Source organism: Alligator mississippiensis, chromosome 2, assembly GCF_030867095.1.
Source record: "Alligator mississippiensis isolate rAllMis1 chromosome 2, rAllMis1, whole genome shotgun sequence".
Lineage (NCBI taxonomy): Eukaryota > Metazoa > Chordata > Crocodylia > Alligatoridae > Alligator > Alligator mississippiensis.
In genome coordinates, this window is record NC_081825.1 from 99,580,022 (window position 1) to 99,600,087 (window position 20,066).

At 40.2% G+C, this 20,066-nt stretch overlaps 1 protein-coding gene across 3 annotated transcripts in view; it reads left to right on the forward strand.

Annotated features, from left to right (window-relative positions):
- Nucleotides 1–2,646: 2,646 nt before the first annotated feature.
- Nucleotides 2,647–20,066, forward strand: part of PRMT9 (protein arginine methyltransferase 9) — a 28,478-nt gene continuing 11,058 nt past the window's right edge. Inside the window, exons 1-8 of one of the 3 annotated variants that reach the window (XM_014593689.3) lie at nucleotides 2,647–2,757; nucleotides 3,008–3,085; nucleotides 5,794–6,004; nucleotides 7,397–7,545; nucleotides 8,385–8,621; nucleotides 9,369–9,536; nucleotides 11,643–11,745; nucleotides 13,861–13,967. In XM_014593689.3, coding sequence (XP_014449175.2) covers nucleotides 5,819–6,004; nucleotides 7,397–7,545; nucleotides 8,385–8,621; nucleotides 9,369–9,536; nucleotides 11,643–11,745; nucleotides 13,861–13,967 — 950 coding nt within the window. In that variant the 5' untranslated portion in view covers nucleotides 2,647–2,757; nucleotides 3,008–3,085; nucleotides 5,794–5,818. Of the gene's footprint in view, nucleotides 2,758–2,830; nucleotides 3,086–4,699; nucleotides 4,812–5,793; nucleotides 6,005–7,396; nucleotides 7,546–8,384; nucleotides 8,622–9,368; nucleotides 9,537–11,642; nucleotides 11,746–13,860; nucleotides 13,968–20,066 lie in introns of those variants that run through there. The other 2 variants (XM_059721997.1, XM_006260167.4) reach the window with 2 other exon arrangements.

The following is a 20,066-nucleotide window of genomic DNA, read 5'->3' on the forward strand; positions in this document are numbered from 1 at the left end:
ACCCATTTGCAAAAAGCAGTGAAAAATAAGCTTAGACTGCTTTATACAGTCAGTGAAGAATAAATAGGGACAACCCACTACACAAGCCACTCTTTCAGAACCTTAAAGAACACTCTGCGTGGCTGGGGAAAAAATGTGGTTAAGAGATATGGAGTGCAATCTCCATATCTCTGATCCTAAGGAAAACTGGCTGCTTGGTGCAAATCCAAGGAGCCCAAAAGCTGCATTCAGTTGTGCCAGGGGCTGAACAAGCCCTAGTGAGTCCTAGGATCCCAGGTCTAGGTTACAAATGCAAAATGTATCTTGTAATTCATTCATGCCTGTAAAGCCATTCATACCCTGAGGTGGAAGGTGTAACAGAAATATAGAGCAATAATTAAAAATAATTATAATGAAGATGTCACTCAGCTGGATGATGTCTCATAACCAACCTTTTGAAAACAAATAATGAGCAAAGCCTTAATGCCTAAAAATGTACTTTGCAACGGGAAACCATTATTTTTAAAAGACAATTTAATAACCATCACCTCTTCATTAAAACAAATAATCCCATTCTCTTTTGTTTTCCATTGATAATGCATGTTAATTTTGAAATAACATAGTTCTAGGCTCTTCTTCTGTGAAAAGTTAAAATTATAAACGCATTCAGTTCATGAAGTAGTATGTGCTTGCACTAATCACTAGCACCATCTACCTCTACCACAGAGCACCCATCTTAGTTCAAGTTTGTACAAGGAATTTCTATTAGATTTAGTAATGAAAGAAAGAACAATCATAACTGGCCACCAGGGTTTTCTAGTAGAAGTTTTCACCAAATAGAACAACATTAGAAAAGTAGTAAGAAATTTATCTGGATGTGGCACTTTTGCATTCTAATAGAAGTTAACAGTACTGGCAAAGGTGGGTAGTTGTAGGGATCAAAAGTAGAATCCCAGTCTGAAAAACAAAGCTCTGTGCTGGAGACCTCCACAGGATCTAGAGGCAAGAACCATTTCTCCCACAAGGTATTTCTGATCCTAGGCACATTTTCCACAGATTACAGTGATTTGTACATCCATTGCTGCAGAACTACAAAGAAAGGTAGTTAGCTGTGTTAGTCTGAAGTCAGGTAGAAGGCAGCCCATACACTTTATAAGCTAACTAAATCAGAGATGCATATGCTTTTGTAAGCAGCAGCTTATTTTTTTAGATGTTATGAAGGGATTGCAGGAAGCAAAACTTCTAAATATGAAGTCATTAGGATACAAAATGGGGAGGAAAGGGGAGAGCGTAAGGGGGGAAGAAAAAGGAAGGGACACTGCTGTGAGAGGCAAGCGTGTAGAAGAAAGAAAAAGTAGTTAACCCACTGAGGGATATAGGGGCTATAAAAGCAAATCGAGGTAATTGGATGAGAATTCGTAATCTCAGTTTGGATCCCAGTTAAAAAAATCAAGTCTATATATGATTTTTGTTTCACAATTTGCTGTTCAAATTGTTTTTTAAAGTTTCATTGTCTAAAAACAGCTACTCCGAGGTCAGTGACAGAGCGTCCATGGAGGTTAAAGTGTTTTGCTGGAGGCTTACAACAAAGAAAGGCAAGATTCAGGCTTACTAGCTTGCATAAGGGAACTGAGCGTCTTGCAGAGTCATAACCCACGTGAATTAAAAATCACCAGATACTGCGACATCACTGTGCTGAGGTCAGTGGGATTGCCCCAGTGTAAAAGCAGCTTAAGAAAACAGAGAATCAGCCTAGTGGGAACTGAAGGCACTCAGCCCTGGAGCAGGGGTTCTCAGACTTTTTAGATTCAAAGCACCCCTTCAAAAATGCCAGTGCCTAGTTTTCACTTGTTTTTCTGACTACAGAAAATTAACAGAGCAATTATTTTGTTGTAAAGACCTCAGAAAGACCCCAATTGGTCAGAATGTATTTAGCGCTCTGGATTCCTCTTTGAAACCTCTGGCATTACTTTATTAGTCACATTTGCTCACCTAACTGTGCTCACCTAACTGTGCTAACACTGCATGGCAGCCTTCATCACCCTTAAGAGACTGTCAAGCCACTCCAGGATGTATAGCACCCTAGTTGAGAACCACTGACCTACAGCTGTGGACCTCAACCTTTTGGCCCTGTGGGCCAGATGAGTGGTGCAGGGCTGGTTCATGGGATTGGGCCCAAGGGCTCAGACTGGCCCCACGAGGCCTCTGCTGGTCCCCCACATGCTAGGATTGGGCCCTAGAGCAACATTCAGGCCTCAGGGCTTTGCACTGCCTCTGCAGTCCTGCATGCCATGATTGTATTGAACATAAAAACAATTCAATAAAAATGTTTAAAAATACAAAATAATTAAAAGTAAAAAAATATTAATTCAAAATGTGTTAAAAAGTGATTCTGAAAATAGACTTGAGACATCATGAAGATCCAAATTAAAATCCAGCTTTTGCGGACCGTGCCGGGACAGTTAGCTCCCAAATGGCCGCAACAGGTACTCTTCCCCCTTGCAGCCCCGCCCCCAGGACCGACTGCTCCTCCCACTAGCCAATCCCCGCCCGCTCACGCGGCCCCGGCCATTCGGAGAAACTCCGTTTCGTCCCGCTCGCCACGCATGCTCACTACTGAAATGCCGCCACTGCAGCGCATGCTCAGTGGGAAACGTAGCTTCGCAGGCCGCCCGGTCAGGCTGAAGGGTTCCTTCCGGCGCTAAGATGGCGGCGCCCAGGTGCTGCTTCCGCCCTGCGCTGGGGGTGAACGACGGCGGCCGGGGAGTCAGTGCCGAGGTGACGAGACTTTCCCGGGAACAGCCTTCGATTCCCGCCCCCCCCAAGACCCTCTGACGTCAGCACGTGTTGTCACTGCGCTGTCCCGCGCGTGCCCCGGGCCCTGGAGGTTGCAGCCTTGCAGCTACCCCCGGGCCAGGCCCGGCCCGGCCCGGCTGGGCGGACGATGCAGCTGCGCTGCTTTTTTTTCTCTGCAATAACCGTAGGGGTGCATCCCTGCTTCTCACCTGCTGTTTCTTGTCCCTTCCAGCGCCTCGTGTGAAAACCCAGTTGAGTGGGGGTTGCAGCGGCATGCGGAGGTGAAGCTTGGAGCAGTGGTCACAGGAAGGCAAGTGACAGCGGATGTCTCATTGCTATGCTTTGGTGGCTCTAGCTGAGGTCATTGGCGACATGTAGAGGGTGTATGCAGGTGAATGTGCACCCCCCTGAGTGTGGTGGTTCTCCCCTGTGAAAAGGCGATGCCTGTGAGTGGTCGCCACTCGCCATGTCCCCCCTCCTTGCCTCCAACACTGCCGGTGGTCTCTGCGGGCAGTCTGCGATCGCTGCCGGCAGTGTCTGCGGGTGGTTGCCAACTACCGGTGGGTGCTCGCCACCACCTCAACTCCATATCGCCAATAGCCCTGCAGCAGCTCCCCACTTGCCTCTGCCATGCTCCCATCATCAACGGTGCTGCTGCCACCTGTGGGAGCTCACCATGCCCCCCCAGCCTCTGGGGGCACGCAGCATTCGTGGCTGAAGTTAGGGCAGTCTCCTGGTGTGCATGGGGCTCGGGTCGCCCTAGAAGTGGCATGCCCCATTGAGAGTCAGTTCACCTTGGCGGTGAAATTAGTTTAGGGTTATTGTATTTTCAGTTTCAAAGAAGAAGACACCTGTGGGGGGAAAAGAGGGAAGGGGTATATGATGGGGAGGGGGAGGCGGGGGGCAGCAGTGATATGCCCATGCCCTGTTGCCCCTGTTGTCACTCCCAAGCCACAGTGCTGCTGGCCTCCAGCCCTACTGATCCCTCTCACTCCTAATTCTCAGTACCCTGCCCCCCAGACCCTGCCGGTACCATCACTCCCAACCCGCAGCCCACCTGGCCCTGCTGATATTCCTCACTCCTGACTCATAGTCCCTTGCCTGCCCCAGCACTGACACATACACGCACACTTGCAGCTGCCCAGCTTGTGCATACTGGATCTGATGCCCTGCCTCCAATCACCTTCCCTCGCTGCCCCCATCCCCAAGCAGCTCCTTGCTGGGGCAGAGGCAGAGAAAAAGCCCAGGCACTTCCTAATATTTTACAAAACCGCCCAGACACAGATGGGAGGACCCAAAAAGAGGACATGTCCAGGAAAACTCAGACGTATGGTAATCCTAGTTTAGATCCACTTGTGGTTAACCTGTTCTAGGAGTAGCTAACTCACGTGACCACAGCTGTCCTGCTTTAACCCCACCCCTTCTGACCCTGACAGGGCTATTTCCCCCTATCCTCCATACCAGACGCATCCTCCCTAGCCCCCAACTTACTTACCTGCAGCTGTTTACACCCAGCCAGCAGCGAACATTTGCACACATGGGATCGCAGCTCAGGCTCACACTAAGCCACCTAAACCTGAGCTGGGTGCCACAAACGCTTGTTTGCACCCAGAGACTTCAAGTGTATAGAATCCCTGTATTTTGACATGATTTGTCAAGTTCTTATATTTTAACACTGGGTGGTTATGAAAAAGAACACTAACTTATTACTTGCGGGTGTGAATTACCGTAAGGTGTCACCACTCAGTACTGCTTGAGTAGGGGAGTCTTCTTTGCCTTGTCAGTTGTATCAGGCAGCCTGCAACTTGCAGGCTGAAGTTTTGCAAGCGTATCTGTTTATAATTACCAGTAGAGGTACACCGATTCATCGGTCCCGTATCAGATGAGCACTGATATAAAGAAAATTGACTCTATTGGCAATCAGCTTTTTTTGGCAGGTGTGACTGATAAATGCCCCATGCATGCGCAGCTGCAGCACAGCACAGAGGCACCCAGAAGCACAGCCCAGCAGCGTGAAAAGCAGCTGAGTCCGGCTGGTAAGTGTTGTGAGGGAAGGGGCGTGGGGGGGGCAGATAGAGGCCCCTGCAGTGAGGGAGGCAGTGGGATAGGGGCAGGCACTGCTCAACCTGGGTAGGGTGGGCATGGGATGGAGCTGCAAGTGGCTCCTCCATAGAGCGCGGGGGAGCTGGGCCAGGCATGTGGCAGCAGCGGTGGGAAGGGGACTACTGGGGGGCTACAGCAAATTTTGGGGTGGCTGCAGCCCCCCCCAGCCCTCTCCCAGCGCTGCTGCCCATCCTGAGTGCAGCCCTGGCCCAACCCCCCCCACCAAGAAGAGCCTGGCGCCACCCTGCAGCATCAGCCTGCCCTCGCTCCATGCACAGATCCAGGGGCACATGCCCCTCACCATGTCCTCCCAGGGTGCATGCAGTGGCAGGAGCCACCCCCTCCCATGCCTCCTAGAAGAGGCACTTACAGCTTTGTCCTGCACTCCGCCCTGGCTGTGTAGTGCCTGCCCCACTCCCTTCCTCACTGTGGGGGGGGCCTTGAAATCCCCCCCCGATCTCTTCCCCCACAACAGATTTACCAGCCAGACACCACTCTGTTGCCTGGCTGCATATCGAAATTGGATTGGTATCAGCTCATGGCTCATTAAAAATCTCCCGCTGGTATTGGCCCAAAAATTCTCCATCAGTGCACACCTAATTACCAGTTGGTTATTTTAGAGGTAGGCTATATGCTTTTCTGAGCATTGGTAAACAAATAAACCATATATGTGACCTTTGAATTATGTCTTTGAAGATTTTTCATGTGCCATTAACTATATTGGCTACAAGAGGTCCTTACAGTCGATGGAACTACTCAGAGCTCAAAGCTAAGCATGTCTGCAAGTTTTTGCAGGTTTGGATGCCTTATCAGTACATGCTAGACGTGTAGAATAGTTTGACCTGTCACTTCTATACACAGACTTCTCATTGTAGAGTAACAGTAATTTTTTTTTTGTTTGTTTTCTTTCTTAAGAGCTTCACATTTCACTAGGATCAAAATGCTCAATTCTAGAGCCAGATCACATCGAGGCCTCAGAAGTGGCCGGGAAGCCAGCAGACAAGAGCTGGTTTCTAGATCTTTACAGAGTGCTCAGCATTGTCTGGAAAACCAGGATTTTGGAACTGCTTATGCTCATTATCTCCTGGTACTGAATCTTGCTCCTGAACTAAAAAATGATGTCAAGGTAAATGAACTATTTAAAATAATTTGAGAAACAATCTTAGTTTGTATTTTTTCATTCTTAAGGAGCTTTTAATGAACAGGTTTTACTGCGATCATATGGTTTTAACTTATTTTGCATAATGGAAGAAAGCTAAGGAATAAAAGGGCAGTGTTGTCGATTCAATACTTTTAATAAACGGCTGAGAAGAGAGATAGTTGACTTATTTAGGACTTACCTTTTTTCATCTTCCTTTTAAAAGTTGTTAGTGAATTGAAATGAGTAGGGACCTACCCAATTTGTGATTACACGATTTTTGTGGAAACACGAAATCCGGTAAACTCTGTGAAAAGCAGTGGGCTCCATGGTTTTGGCAGAGTTGCTCGGGGAAAAAAAATAAAATTACGAGCAAGCAGAGAAAACTAGTAGCAGGAGGCACAGAGGCTGCAGGCAGCTGCCCTATGGTCTCAGGCCCGTTCATTGTGCACATGCAGCCAGTCTAGGCTCTACAGACCCTGGTGCAGCCTCCTGGCTACAGCACCTCAATGCAGCTGTCTGCAGTCTCCGTGCCTCTTGCTGCCAGCAGCTTGCCCTTCACCCCGTGCTCCAAGACTGCAGGGCTTCCTGCCTTTTCTCTGCTTGCTGGTAACTTTTGGCAAGGAGCCTTCCTCTTGGGGATAGCCCAAAACTGTGGCTTAATTACAGTGATTAAGCCCAGAGCAGCCATTAATCTACACTTAATGATGCATGGATTAATGGTTTCCCTGGGCTTAATCAGGGTAATTAAGCCATGGTTTAGGGCTATGCGGCAATCGGTGGGGAAGGATGGGACTGCTGGGGCCCCTTGGCCAATCAGAGGCATGGGGGGGACCCCCGCTGCATTCAGCCTGTGAAAATGGCAGCTGGCCCCAGGATCTGCCCGGGAAATTGTCCAGTTTCCTCCTTGAGTTCAGTAGACCCCAAAACGAGGCTCTGCTAGCCCTTGTTTGCACTCTGCATAGTGCAGTACATATTTATAATTGTTTAGATTATATCTATTTAAGTTGGTCTAATAAAAGATACCAGATTCACCCAAAGAACCTCATCTGCCTATGTCCTTACACCAACACGGCTACAACCTACACCCCTGTACAAATTTATAAGCTTTCAGTATGTTTCTTCAGTGTTGTACTTTGTGTGGTTTAGTGGTAAGGACCACAAAACCACATACCACGTGGTCCACTGGTGAGGACAAGGAAAAACTTTTTTCTTTTCCTTTTTTCTTTTCTTTTTTTGGAAAGATTTTTTTTTTAATTTGTATGCGGTTGTCTGTTTACATCTTAGGCCTGATTTCATGATTACCTCCTTTGTTTCTAGAGTCTTCAATTCTCTTTTTATGTATGCATCACTGTTTTAGTGATTTGTGTTTCTTCTCAGGAAACATTTCAGTATACCCTTTTCAAGTGGGCAGAAGAGTTAGATTCTCTTGCAAGAATTCAAGACCTGTTTAACTGCTATGAACAGGCCCTAGAATTGTTTCCTAATGACGAAGTAATATGTAACAGCATGGGGGAACATCTCTTCAGGTTGGTAGAAACCTGTATTCAGTTATTTTATTTCATGGTGTGCTGTTTGATATCTTTTAGCAATGAACATTTAGAAACCAGTCCAGTGTGTCACTTCAACATTTTACTGAACCCATTTACAGTGTTAAGTAGGTAATACTGAATCTCAGTTCTATTAATACTTACAATAGCTAGTTCTAGCGGTTGCTTTACAGTGCCAAAGTCAAGCATGAAATAGTCTACTAGAATCAGTGAACAATAGCAGCATATGTATGTAATATAACATATACTGAGTGTGTATTGTGTATTCTTTTATTTTAAAAATCACTCGTAGAACCATATCTCTCTTTTAGTAAGCTAGCCATATTTTCTTTGAGAAGGTTTTTATTTCGGTTTGGAAATTTAACTTCATTTTTAGCATATAGAAAACCAGGGACTTTGGAATAGTGATTTATAACTCAATTTTAGCAAGCCATTAACTTGGCTTTCTGTTGAATAGAGTGTTTGTATAGAGATGCATAATTTTAATAAAGGGATTTCTGTCTGGAAATGTCTTGCAGTGAAAGAAAGCACTTACTTTCAAACCTCTTAAGACAGGAGCTTGCTTTGGAACCTTTGCCTGAAAAGTTGTGAGCATCAGAATAAAGCATGCTTGTATCCATTGCTGAGTCTTTTGAAGCCAAAGCAGTTTAAGCAAAATGAAGTAGTTTCCAAATTGTGAATACAGTGACGTCAACATAAGCACTCATAATTGAATTGTTCAGTAATGGTGAAATATGACTTTTTCCTAACATTTTTGATTTGCAGATATTTAGCAGCGTGATACATGATCCCTATTTATTTGTCATTTTTACTGCTAGAATGGGCTTTAGGGATGAAGCAGCTGGATATTTCCATAAAGCAGTGAAGCTAAATCCTAACTTTGCTGATGCAAAGGAAAATTTTTACCGTGTTGCAAACTGGCTGGTTGAACGTTGGCACTTCATCATGCTGAATGATATCAAGAGGAATCTGACTTACCAGAAAGCAATAGAGAAGATGGTCCACTCAGGATGCAAATCTGTTCTAGATATAGGAGCAGGAACAGGAATACTGAGGTTTGGCACAAATCAACATTTAATATAAATCTTACACTGAGAACTGGTTTTTTGCTAATATTTAACTAGTTTAACTTATTTTAAATTAATCATTGCAAAAGTAAAAAATTGACTTCCATGTAAAATTAAAGCGAAGCTTAAGGTGTAGACACCAGTAAGAGTCATTTGTATTGTGGAATAAGTTACTTGGAATGAGTCATTGGCAGTACATTTGGTCATCTCATGCTGATTTAAAGCCACAATACTTTCAGTGGTAAGAACTGCAATGCAAGCTAATGAATTCGTGCTGTTTTGAACGATAAGGTCACTTCTGCTTAAGTGCACATTTATACAGTGCAAAACAGCTCTAGTTACTTAGAGAGCTAATTAGCTAAGTAAGTAGATCATGTTACAAGCTCTAAGTAGCTAGAGCGTGTTATTAGCATGCTACCCTGCAGTCTTTGTGTCTAAGCTAAAATATAGTAGGGAATGACTCTGCCATTACACAATATTCTTATGGTAATGTAATATGTTACAATAGGTTTAGAGAAACTTTACTGCAGGTAATACATTGTATACTAGGGAAAACACCTGATATGATTCAAATTAGAGCTGATATCCTGATGTCTACTGTGTTTCATAAAAATATGAAGAAGATATAAAGATACTTTAAGAAATTTAGATATTTTTAGAATGATTTAATTTAAACTAAAAATAATAATAATAACAAGAATGAATTGATGTCTTGGATGATTTGTCACTTTTCAGCATGTTTGCCAAAAAGGCTGGAGCTCTTCATGTTTATGCTTGTGAGTTATCAAAGACCATGTATGAACTTGCTTCCGATGTTATAACAGCAAATAATATGGAAGGAGAGATTAAACTGATGCATATGAAGTCACTTGATTTAGAAATTCCAAAGCATATACCTGAAAGGTAACTTAAACATTTTAGTCTGATGATTTTTAATTTAAGTTTAAAAAAAAAAAGGGGGGGGGAGCATACAGTGTAATAAATACAGGCTAAAAAAATAATTTTGTTAAGATGGTACCCATCAAATTAATATTTCTCTGTCATAGTATTTTAACTATATAGCAAATAATATTTTGCAGATCATTTAAAGTAACTATCTTTCACTTGTAACAATTTATTGGATAATGCTGTTAATTAGAAATAAACTTTATTTGACAAAGATAAGTCTGGAAAAAGGGAAAACATTTCTAGAAATTTGGTCTATGGTTCTCAGATGCCATCGTCTGTCTTTTCTGTTCTTTTTTGGCAGCAGCTCTTACACATGCTGGGACTGGCAAGTCAAGTGAGCTCTCTGCATCCACTCTAGCAACAGTGCTAGACATATATTGTATGTGTCATAGACTTCATATAGACATTGGATTTATGACACATTACAACCTGCCTGACATCTGATTCACATGGTACCTGCCTGACCTGACCTCTTGCATTCCTTTCCCCCACCTTGCCTTTTCTCTCCTCTCTTCCCTTACTTCTTCCCTTTTTCTTCCTGGTTCCCTACTTTTTCCTTTCCATTGCTAGCCTCTTTTTTACCTTATATTATTACTTCTGTAATGTTTTCTCTTTGGCCTTTTTGTCCCCTGTTTTCTTCTCCCTTCCTCCCCTGCTTTACTGTTTTGTTTTTGTGCTCCTACCCTTTTATATTTTCACTGACATCCTGTCACACTTTTAATTTCTCCCATTCCTGCTTTCCTGATCTCCAGCTATTCCCTTTTTCATAGACTGCCTCCTTCTCACCTGGTATTTTATCTCTGTTATCTCCCTCAGACTTTTTTCCCCCTGCTCTCTTCCCCTTCCCTTCCCTGCTTTTCCTTTTGTCTTGCTTATCTTTACCTATTTACATATTCACTGACATCCTAGTACATTTTTTCACTTCTCTCATTCCTTGGAGTCTCCAACCAGCAGAGACTCCCTATGCCTCATGTGACTGTGCCTGAAAGCTTGTTAAGAATTTTTTTCCAACTACTCATTTGGTCTAATAAAAAAATATCACATCTGCCCAAAAAACCTTGCTTGCCTGTATCCTTAGACCAACAGAGCTACTACCAAAAATCCAGCAGACACATATTTTGTGATTTATGGCATAGAGGCTCAGTAAATTATTTGACATTTTTTTTTCATTTTACGTTTCTTGTAGATACCTATCCACAGGATGTTTTAACTTCACTGTTCAGAGAGAATTGGCTTGGAAATATTACTACAACTTAACTTTCTATTCTGTCCTATACTATTCTGCCGCCAAGTACCTCGAACTAGTTGTAGAAATGATTTCACCTCAGTAAATTCACATGTTTTGGGCAGTTTTCAAGAGAGGTCATGAGCACTTTTTTGAGTTTGAGATTTGGAGTATAGCTGACTTAATCTTTTTTTTCCCCAGACTTAAAGTTTGCTTGTACAATTAAAAAAATCTTTTTTGCTTCAACAAGGCATTTGTTTTTGACATGTTTGTTCTATTTATCTTGCTCACCAGTAGATTTAGCAAAGTAGATGTGGATTGGCTAATAATATGGCTATAACCAAATGGGTATGTAATGTATTTTTTAAAAGTCTGTTGATTAAGCAAGTAAGCTAACTCAAAATCCTTGAAGGCAAATTATTTTGATTCAGTATTTTAATTTTTGGTACATTTGATTAAGAGCCATTTTCTTACTTTCAGATGGGATGCTTCTGGGGAGCATAAGATTTAAGTAGTCAAAAAATCTATTAAAGGTTATCACTATACCTTCCGCACTATATTGACTGGGAAGATTTATAGTGAACTTGCTCAGTATCTAAAAACCCTTCTATGGCTTGAATAACTTACAACAATAACTTAAACACTCATACAGCAAACTAACATATTTTTCCATTAATTCTATATTACCTCAGCAAACAATGACTGTTATTTGAAGTTGTACCATGGACTCGTATTTTAAATTTAGCTCTTAAAAGAGGGGATGACATAGCAAAATGAAAGAGTGATATGAATTATATAGAACTATATTTCACTTCTCTTAATAACAATTTTCATAGAGTTTCCCTGGTTGTCACAGAGACTGTAGATGCTGGATTATTTGGAGAAGGAATTGTGGAGAGTTTGATACATGCTTGGGAGCATTTGCTTTTACAGCCAAAGGTAGGTGATGTATGTACATCTAAATGTCATTCCTATTTATGACTGTATGAGAGGCATCTTTATCATAAAGGTTCTGCTTTTCCCAATGCTTAAACAACTAACGTTTTTTTTTATTTTTTTAAATTTTAACCAGTTTAATCCTGGTGAAGAACATGAGATTTGTTTTAGTACAGCAGTTGACAACCTTTTAAGGCTGCAGGCTGGACTGACCTTGTTTAGGTCAGAAGCAGGTAGATGTTAGGACCCAGTCACTACTGCCACTTCTTCCCGTGGCAGCATTGGGAGAGAACCAGATGCCAAAGCCCCATATTCATGGGCTGGATCCAGCCCACAGGCTGTAGGTTGCCAACCCCTGGCCTAGTAGAATGAAGTTCTGTAGTGTTCCTGCACAGGAACACTACAGAATAGGCAGGCACAGACAAGACCTTGTTAATCATGTATTCCTTCTAAAGCTTCTCAAGGCTAATTTTCCTGGAGAAATTTGGGAGATTAGTTTTTATGTCTATTCATTACTTGGCCCTTAGCAGCACCCCTGCTGGGCAAATGGTGGTGACGTTTGTGTTGTGAACACCTGTCCACTAAAATGAAATACATTCATTTAATGTTAAGACACTAAACAGCTGCCAGGAGGTCGGTATGCAACTAAGCTGGATTTGAAAGTGTAACTTAGAAGGGAAAGGCTAAATAGTGTAACTGAGAGCAAAATCACATCATATGTAATTAACAGAAACAGTAAAACTACAACGCAGGTAGTTCTGTTTATGTCACCAGAGAACAATGTTACAATTTAGTAAGCCCTCCCTTACTTGAAAAACTAAAAAGCACCTTTTACAATATTTATACCTATACGTTGCCTTTCCACTACATTAATGTAACTTCCCACTTACAATTCCTAGCTTTGTAATGCTAGATGCTGACAAACATTTTGGTTTTTATGAAATAAGTTGCAGACTCTGAAGATTCTTATTTCTAGTGGTCTGATTCTTCTTTCATTTTCCCATTTGAAGCAAAAAGAAAAGATCCCATTTAAACACTCATCCATGTTTTTCTACTATACTAGGCTGAAACTGGCTTCTGCAGTTTAAAATAAGAATAATTGAGGATCTACTCATTTTGTGTGTAGTGAGCTCACCTGTATACTTCTGAGATGAGATAAAATATAGAGTCTAAAATAACAAGAAATTGTAATGAAGAGGAAGATGAAACTGTTGTTTAAACATAAATTTTATCTACAAGTGTGTGAGAGGCTAGTTTTAGATGTACTAAAACATAACCGCTTAGTTTGCGTTTTATCCGGATTCCCTCTATTTCTGCCATGTCCCTGATTCATGGAGTTTGTGTATTGATCATTAGCTTATTTATGTTGCAGTATAATGGAAATATTGCACTGAGGAGAACAAAGATGATGCAAACTAACTATAAGTAGATGACCTAAAAATGTAAGGGACAGGGTAAACATGGAGACGTATTTAAAGAGAGACATAAAATAAGTACGAAAAGAACGCTAGTTTTGAAAGGTAAGTGGTAAAACAATTTTTAAAAAACCCAGTGAAGCTATCCAAATAAATACTGGGAGGTAAGAATATTACAAATAGGTAAAAAATATTGGGCAGTATGACCTATTACATCATTTGTTGATAATTCATTTTGTGGCAAAAGTATTTAAAAATTAAGGCTAAACCTGAAAATGGGATATTTTCTTGGTTGAGATTTAGAGAACATTCATGGCACTTCCAAGTGAGGGAACTCATTCATTTCCAGGAAAAAAATAGAGAAATGCAGCACTTGATACCCTAGGATCAGAGGGGCTTTTGAAATACTGTGGAGGAAATTAAAATTTGGGAAAAGAACAATAATACCAGAAGTTTTCCTCCCTTAATATAGTGCACAGTTGGGTATTTTTAAAGGAAGGAAGGTAGATCTTTCATTTTGAAAGTGCATCAGCCCTACTAACTGAAATTATAAACACAAGAAAACATTAGCTATTGAAAGTACTCTTATCCCTAAACTATCAGAATGAATTACACACAGGAATGCCAAATTTAGGTTCAGCAGTACAATTAGAAAGAAATATTACTGTACAGTGAGGCAATAATTTTATTTACATTTTCACAGCCCAAAAATAACGATGTTAGTTTTGAAGACTACGGCCAAGTTATTCCTGCAGGTGCTACTGTATTTGGAATGGCAGTGGAATGCAAAGAAATACGCAGACACCACAGGTATGTTTATACTCTGATAGGTTTGAATTTACCTTTGAGATTTTTAAAATGAGGTTGATTTTTACAATGGGGGAGAGGGCTCTTCCCCCTTTCTATTCTCTTAACTGTTTCAGCTTATAGTTAAAAGAGAGGCAAGCACTATGTAAAGTATGAACAAATTTTGCTTGTATTTTAATAACTTAGCTGCTACTGATTAGCTTCTAGATGTATACCAGAATGGCTAGATTAATTTAGGGACTGCAACTTGGATGTATGTTTTCCTCTATGTTAGACTCTTCATCAGAAGAAATTTGTGCTAAGCATTCCATCCACATATTCTGGAATGGAGTCTCTAATGAGACAGTCTTTTTATTTAAATCTGAAAATACAGAGGAATTAATAATGTCAGGATACAGAAATTTATTATAGCTTTATAGTATACTATTTTTCAGCCATAAAGAAAGTGGCATAAGAAATTTAGAAAGTGTTCAAAGTGTGTGTGTGCTTTTAAATATTCACAATGTTTTTCTATCTTTGTTCATTAATTTAGCATGCATTCTGCCCTCTAGAGGTTAGTCCTCTAAAATAAGACTATACTAAAGTATCCATAGATCAGAGATGCATTAAACTTTTTTGCTAATCACTTGCAATGAAGTGCATGCCTTTTGCAGCATAATGAAAGCATAGATAGATCTAGAATTGTGAAAAGGGGGCTGTAGATGGTGAGGTGCATCACCACATATAAAAAAAGGTGCATTTTTCTACAGTTAAAAATTAAACTAGGGATTTTACTAATATGCTAGAGGCCTAGGACTGTGTTATTCAGTGTAAGGTTGAAGCAAAAAATATATTTATTGAAATGAGTTGAAAACAATCTGCAGGGCTGTGAAATAGGAGCTACCTTACCAGGAGCAACAAACAGACAATAGAATTACAGAAAAAAAAGGATAGCTTGATTAGTGGAGCATCACTACCATTAAAAGAGACAGGGTCATTAACACCTGTGGAATGAAGAGATTAGAAGGAATCTGGTAGATTATAATTAGCCAGTTGACTTCCTCACTACTACCTGAATACGAATGCTGCTGTCACTGCTAGGCAGTTGGTTGTAAACTCTGGGTAGATCAGGAATCAAAAGGGGATGCTCTGGCACTAATGCATTTCCCTCTGTATCCACTCTTGAATGGAAGTAATACCTCTCTGTTTCTGGATTAATTATGAGACTCTTGCATTAATGTGTGGTATTGCTCTCATTTTTCCTTTTCAATTTGCTTCACACCTCGCAGCAGAGAGCACTTCTAGACAATGAAGATAGGGATTTGCTAGAATCTGGATGTTAATACTTCTTCCCAGCATCCTCATCCCCAAATTGTACACAATTTGATCCCAAACATAATTCCTTTCTCAAATGATTTCACCTTTGAAGTTTGTTATCCTTGCGTCAGACTAAATTATAGCACCTTCAGTATTATTAAGGAATAGCTTGCAGACCCATCAAATCAGTTCTGTGGTCTTTCTAATGCTAGAGGTCTCTGGCATTGCTCAGTACTTTACAGAGAGAAGTTTTAGTAACAGATATTTATGGAAAAGCTTGCCTTGAAAAGATGTTTCTCCTTAGTCTGTTAATCACTCATATCTTAAAGCAAGGTTTCTAAACCTTACAAAATCTAGGTAGGATAATATAATTTTGGATGATCTCTTAGAAATGTATATGGCTAACTTTTTTTAACCCTGCTGAGAGTTCGACCTCAATGATCTCTAGGCTAATAATGTAGTATAAGAAGAAATGTTAGGTGCTTTTTCATTTGATTCCTTACAATCTCACAGAATATTCGCTGAATTATCCCTTTGATCTTAAAAAGAAAATCTGACTTGGCTTCTCTGACTTTCCTCATTTTATTTAACTCTATAATGTCTGTTTTCTAAGGAATACTCCTTTTTCAGTCTCCCCTCATGCAGAATTTCCCATGTCTGTCGTCATTTCCATAATCTTTGAATCCATCTTGGCTGTATATATTTCTGAGCAAGATAACTGGACCTGAATGCAGTGTTCTAAGCTTTATATTCTTTTTTAAATTGTTTTGCTAAATACGCAGCAATGCTAAGCAATTTTTTGTTGTGCTTTCCTTTGCCTAGCTGTTTACAATGATTTTAGAGACCAATCATTGTATAATAGTTCAAACTTATTTTAATCCGAGATGCCTTACCTACTGTTTATCAGGACTGAATTTTATCCTGTTCACCTTGCTCTCTTTTGAAGTCCTCTTTATAGTCTTGATGACCCACCGTTATCAGAATTAATCTGCACATTTTGCAACCTTATAGTTTACGTTCTTTTTCACATACTAAAAAAACACCTGATCCTACTGCAAAACCGTTTGTCACGTAGAAAGCTTATTCTCTGTCTTTCTTTCTGTCTTGGCCTCTTTAGCTGATTTAACCCATTACAGAATTCTTATCTTTCCTCCCATAACTGCTTAGTTTTCTTAATTTCTTGTGAAGGATTTTGTTAATGGAGGTCAGATAATTGATCTCACCTATAATCACTACTTTGGTGTACGTTAGAGAGCCAGGTTTTGGTTTTGGGGTTTTTTTACCCCTATAATACTTTATTTAGTTATATTTTGAAGTAGTACTTTTATGCTGTCACCCTGATACTCAGATTGGGTTTGCTGGACCACAGTTTCCAAATATAAACACCTTTTTTAAGAAGTAAGTGTATAGTTTGCAATCCTCTTCTTCTGCAATAGCATTTTAATTGTCATAGTTTTATATGATTTTTACATGCCTTTTTTCACTTTATCTGAAATATTTGCTACAGTGTACTCCCTTAAAAGCAGGTCTGAAAACTGTCTATATTCTCTGTTAGAAGAGCAAACAAAAATAATGAACTATCATGTGAAAAAGGCTTAAAGGAAAGGCTCAACATAAAAGAACGAGAGTTCCCCAAAACTTGTAAGGTACAGGCTTATGCTGCACATCCTGTTGCATTTATAAGTTAAACAGCTTTCCTTGTGTGGTATAACATGACTCATTAAAATAAATATTTTACAGGTCAGTGGCACAAATTGCTAAACTTGGGCCCCTGTCACCTTATACTTATTGTGCAATTTACTGGTTAATTGCACACTGAACTTAGACATACTATACATGTAAATTAATTATTGCACAATAAAAATGGCCAACCAGCTACCATGATGTTACTTGAAAAATGTAGAATATTTTTGTGGGTGGCATCTATCAGACTTTAATTTGAATATGTGGCATGTAATACGCAGGGTGATTGTGTTTGACTGGGTCTTCCAGCTTCCTGGGTTGATTTGCCCTCCTTTCTTTCCTTGCTAACTCATGTTGAACAACACTGCCCCAGGGTGCCCTAGCAGGAAATGTCAGGACTCACTGACTCTCCTCCCTTTCCCCAACCTGCTTTCAAGGCTGTTTCTTTAGGAGACATTAGCACTTATTCTCTGTGAGAAGCGAAGTGTAAACAGATAATCAGCATGAGAAAGAGGAAGGGAATTTATTTGGAAAGCTAAAAGTGAGGACAGAATAGGGAGAGTGGAAAAACACATAAACATCTGTTTGTGTCCTGCTTCTCTTGCGCCCTATTGTTCTAATGGGTCTTCTTTACTCGGTATAAGGGTTAGGGGAGCAGTTTCTTCACCCAGAGGGGCTGACAGCCCCTGCCATCAGCTCTTCAGCTCCTCTTGTTAGCAATTGTTGGCAAAGCAAGTTCCCAGGGCACTTTTTCCCATCTAGGTACATCTTGCCCTGTGAACATGACCTGTTCCTTCATGGAAATAAGGATTTATTCATTTGTGTCTCACTATAAAAGTACTAGGGGTTACAGAGTGAAACTGCAAAAGTAGTAAGTTAAAAACTAACAAAAATAAGGCCTTTTTCATACCACATGTAATTTAAAGTATGGAACTCTGCCAGAAGATGTTGTAGAAGCTGACACTTTAGCCAGATTCAAAAAAGGAATTGGACAAAATCTTGGAGGAAAGGAGCATCAATAGCTGTTGAGCATGAGAGTTAGCGGTACAGCCATTTAATTAATTTCCTAGACCTTACATGCTTGGAGATTGCAGGTGAGAGAGGGACAGTGGAAAAAACCCTGGTGATACCCAGTTCACTCTGCCTTTCAGCATCCATTCTCTGCCATTGTGTAACACATGATATTGGGCAAGATGGACCTATGGTGTGACCCAGTAAATAGCAATTCTTAGGTTCTTAACTTTTATAAAATAACATCTATTGGGGCCTTGTTGGTCTGTAACTAGGCATTTTCTCAAACTGAATTTACTGTAGAATTTAAAGTTTTGGACTTCCAGGCCTGATTTTTCAGACCTTCGGGCTTAGGGAAAGATGCTTTAATATGGCACTTACGTAGTGATTCACTAAAAACAGAAGGGATCATTGCAGTTATACAGCCTGACTTCTTCCACAGTGAATTCCAAAGAGCCTCCCACACTAACTTCTGCATCAAGCTAATAACTTTTGTTTTGAGCTGTAACATACCTTCTAGAAAGCTATCTCATCTTCATTTATAAAGTTAACAGGAAGGAAAATGTGTCATTGCTCTGTGTATGTCCAAATATGCCATAGCTCCTATAAAAACTGCTGCAGCTTCCTTAGCCTGACAAAGGGTTTTTGAACCCGAAAGCTTGCTTAATAACTATTCTCCGGCCATTTAGGTTGGTCTAATAAAAGATATCAAATTCACCCAAGGAACCTTGTCTGCCTATATCCTTAGACCAACACGGCTACAACCTAAACCCCTGCTACCAATTATTAATTATCTTTACTAAAAATATTTGAAGCGAGCATGTTTAAAAATATTTTGATACATATTATGGGAGAAAAGGCTGTTTATAGGCCTCTTTATAGGGAACATTTTGGTATCTGTTAAATATTCATTGTGTACAACAGTTAGAATGCATTTTAAAAATATCACTTGTATTATGCAATAAACATATTGCAGCATATTTTTAAGTATTGCCAGCAGACTACCACAAAGATGTAGGTTGATTTGTTTTGCTGTTTTTATACGTCAAGATACATTTGCTATTTAAAAAATGGATGCTATAACAAAAGATAGTTCCTTTATTTCTGCCATTAGGAATTTCACAGGTCAGGAGAGAACTGTATCTGAAATGATATACCATAAGACCTGACTACTGAAAGTTTGCTTTTATGAGGGCTCTTGTAATTCTAAAACCACCTTTTTAGGAATTTAAGAACAGTTCTAGGAATTTAGTTTGGCTGTCACTTGAACCTCTGAGTAATACGTATGCAGTCTGTCATGTTAGCTATGCCTTAAATTGGAAGAAATTAATTCTATACTGGCATACATTTTTCTCAGAATAATCGAGAGCTGCAGCTTATGTAAGACCGTCTTTTGTCTAATATAAATTTCTGATTTCTTGTAATTCTTGAAATTCAGAATATAGACTATGGCTCAGAATCCTTAAACTTAAAAGTATAAAAATTAAATGGGTTAAAGATGTCATATCATCTTTTCTTTAAAGCCACCCTTAATAAGTCTTTTTCCTACACAATAATGGGGCTGTTCCATGTTCTATGTGAAGGGAAACTGTTCTGAATGGGGGGGAAGCCTATTCTACCCTAAAAACAACCTACCTCATCTCGATTGCCAATTTTATTTGGAAACGTTGCTTTTTTCTGGACTGATTTAAATCATCATCATCTTGATGCTACAAAGCATCTATTCAGCATGCATTTTCTCTTCTGTGCATCTCCCTAAATTATTACAAAGATATCCTTTCTATTGTTTTAATGCACATGTTTCTCTTGTCCAGCTGCTTATGACCAGTATGTATGAGTCCCAGGGAACAATATTTGAGGGTGTTGGAGCTCTTGGACATCAGACTCTTAAACTAACCATTAACTTTTGTTTTCTTAACTCCCCAAAGAGATGTACATTCTAGATTTTTTTAACATGACAGGAATGAATATAATCAGTGCACACTTAATTATTGTATTGTGCATGAAATGCTTTGACCGGTAAAAGAAAGGACTGTGAATAGGTTTTGATTTTGTCACATTTAGGTATGTTTGTGTGGTTTTTCTTCCCCCCCCCCATCTCTTGCCTCCCCC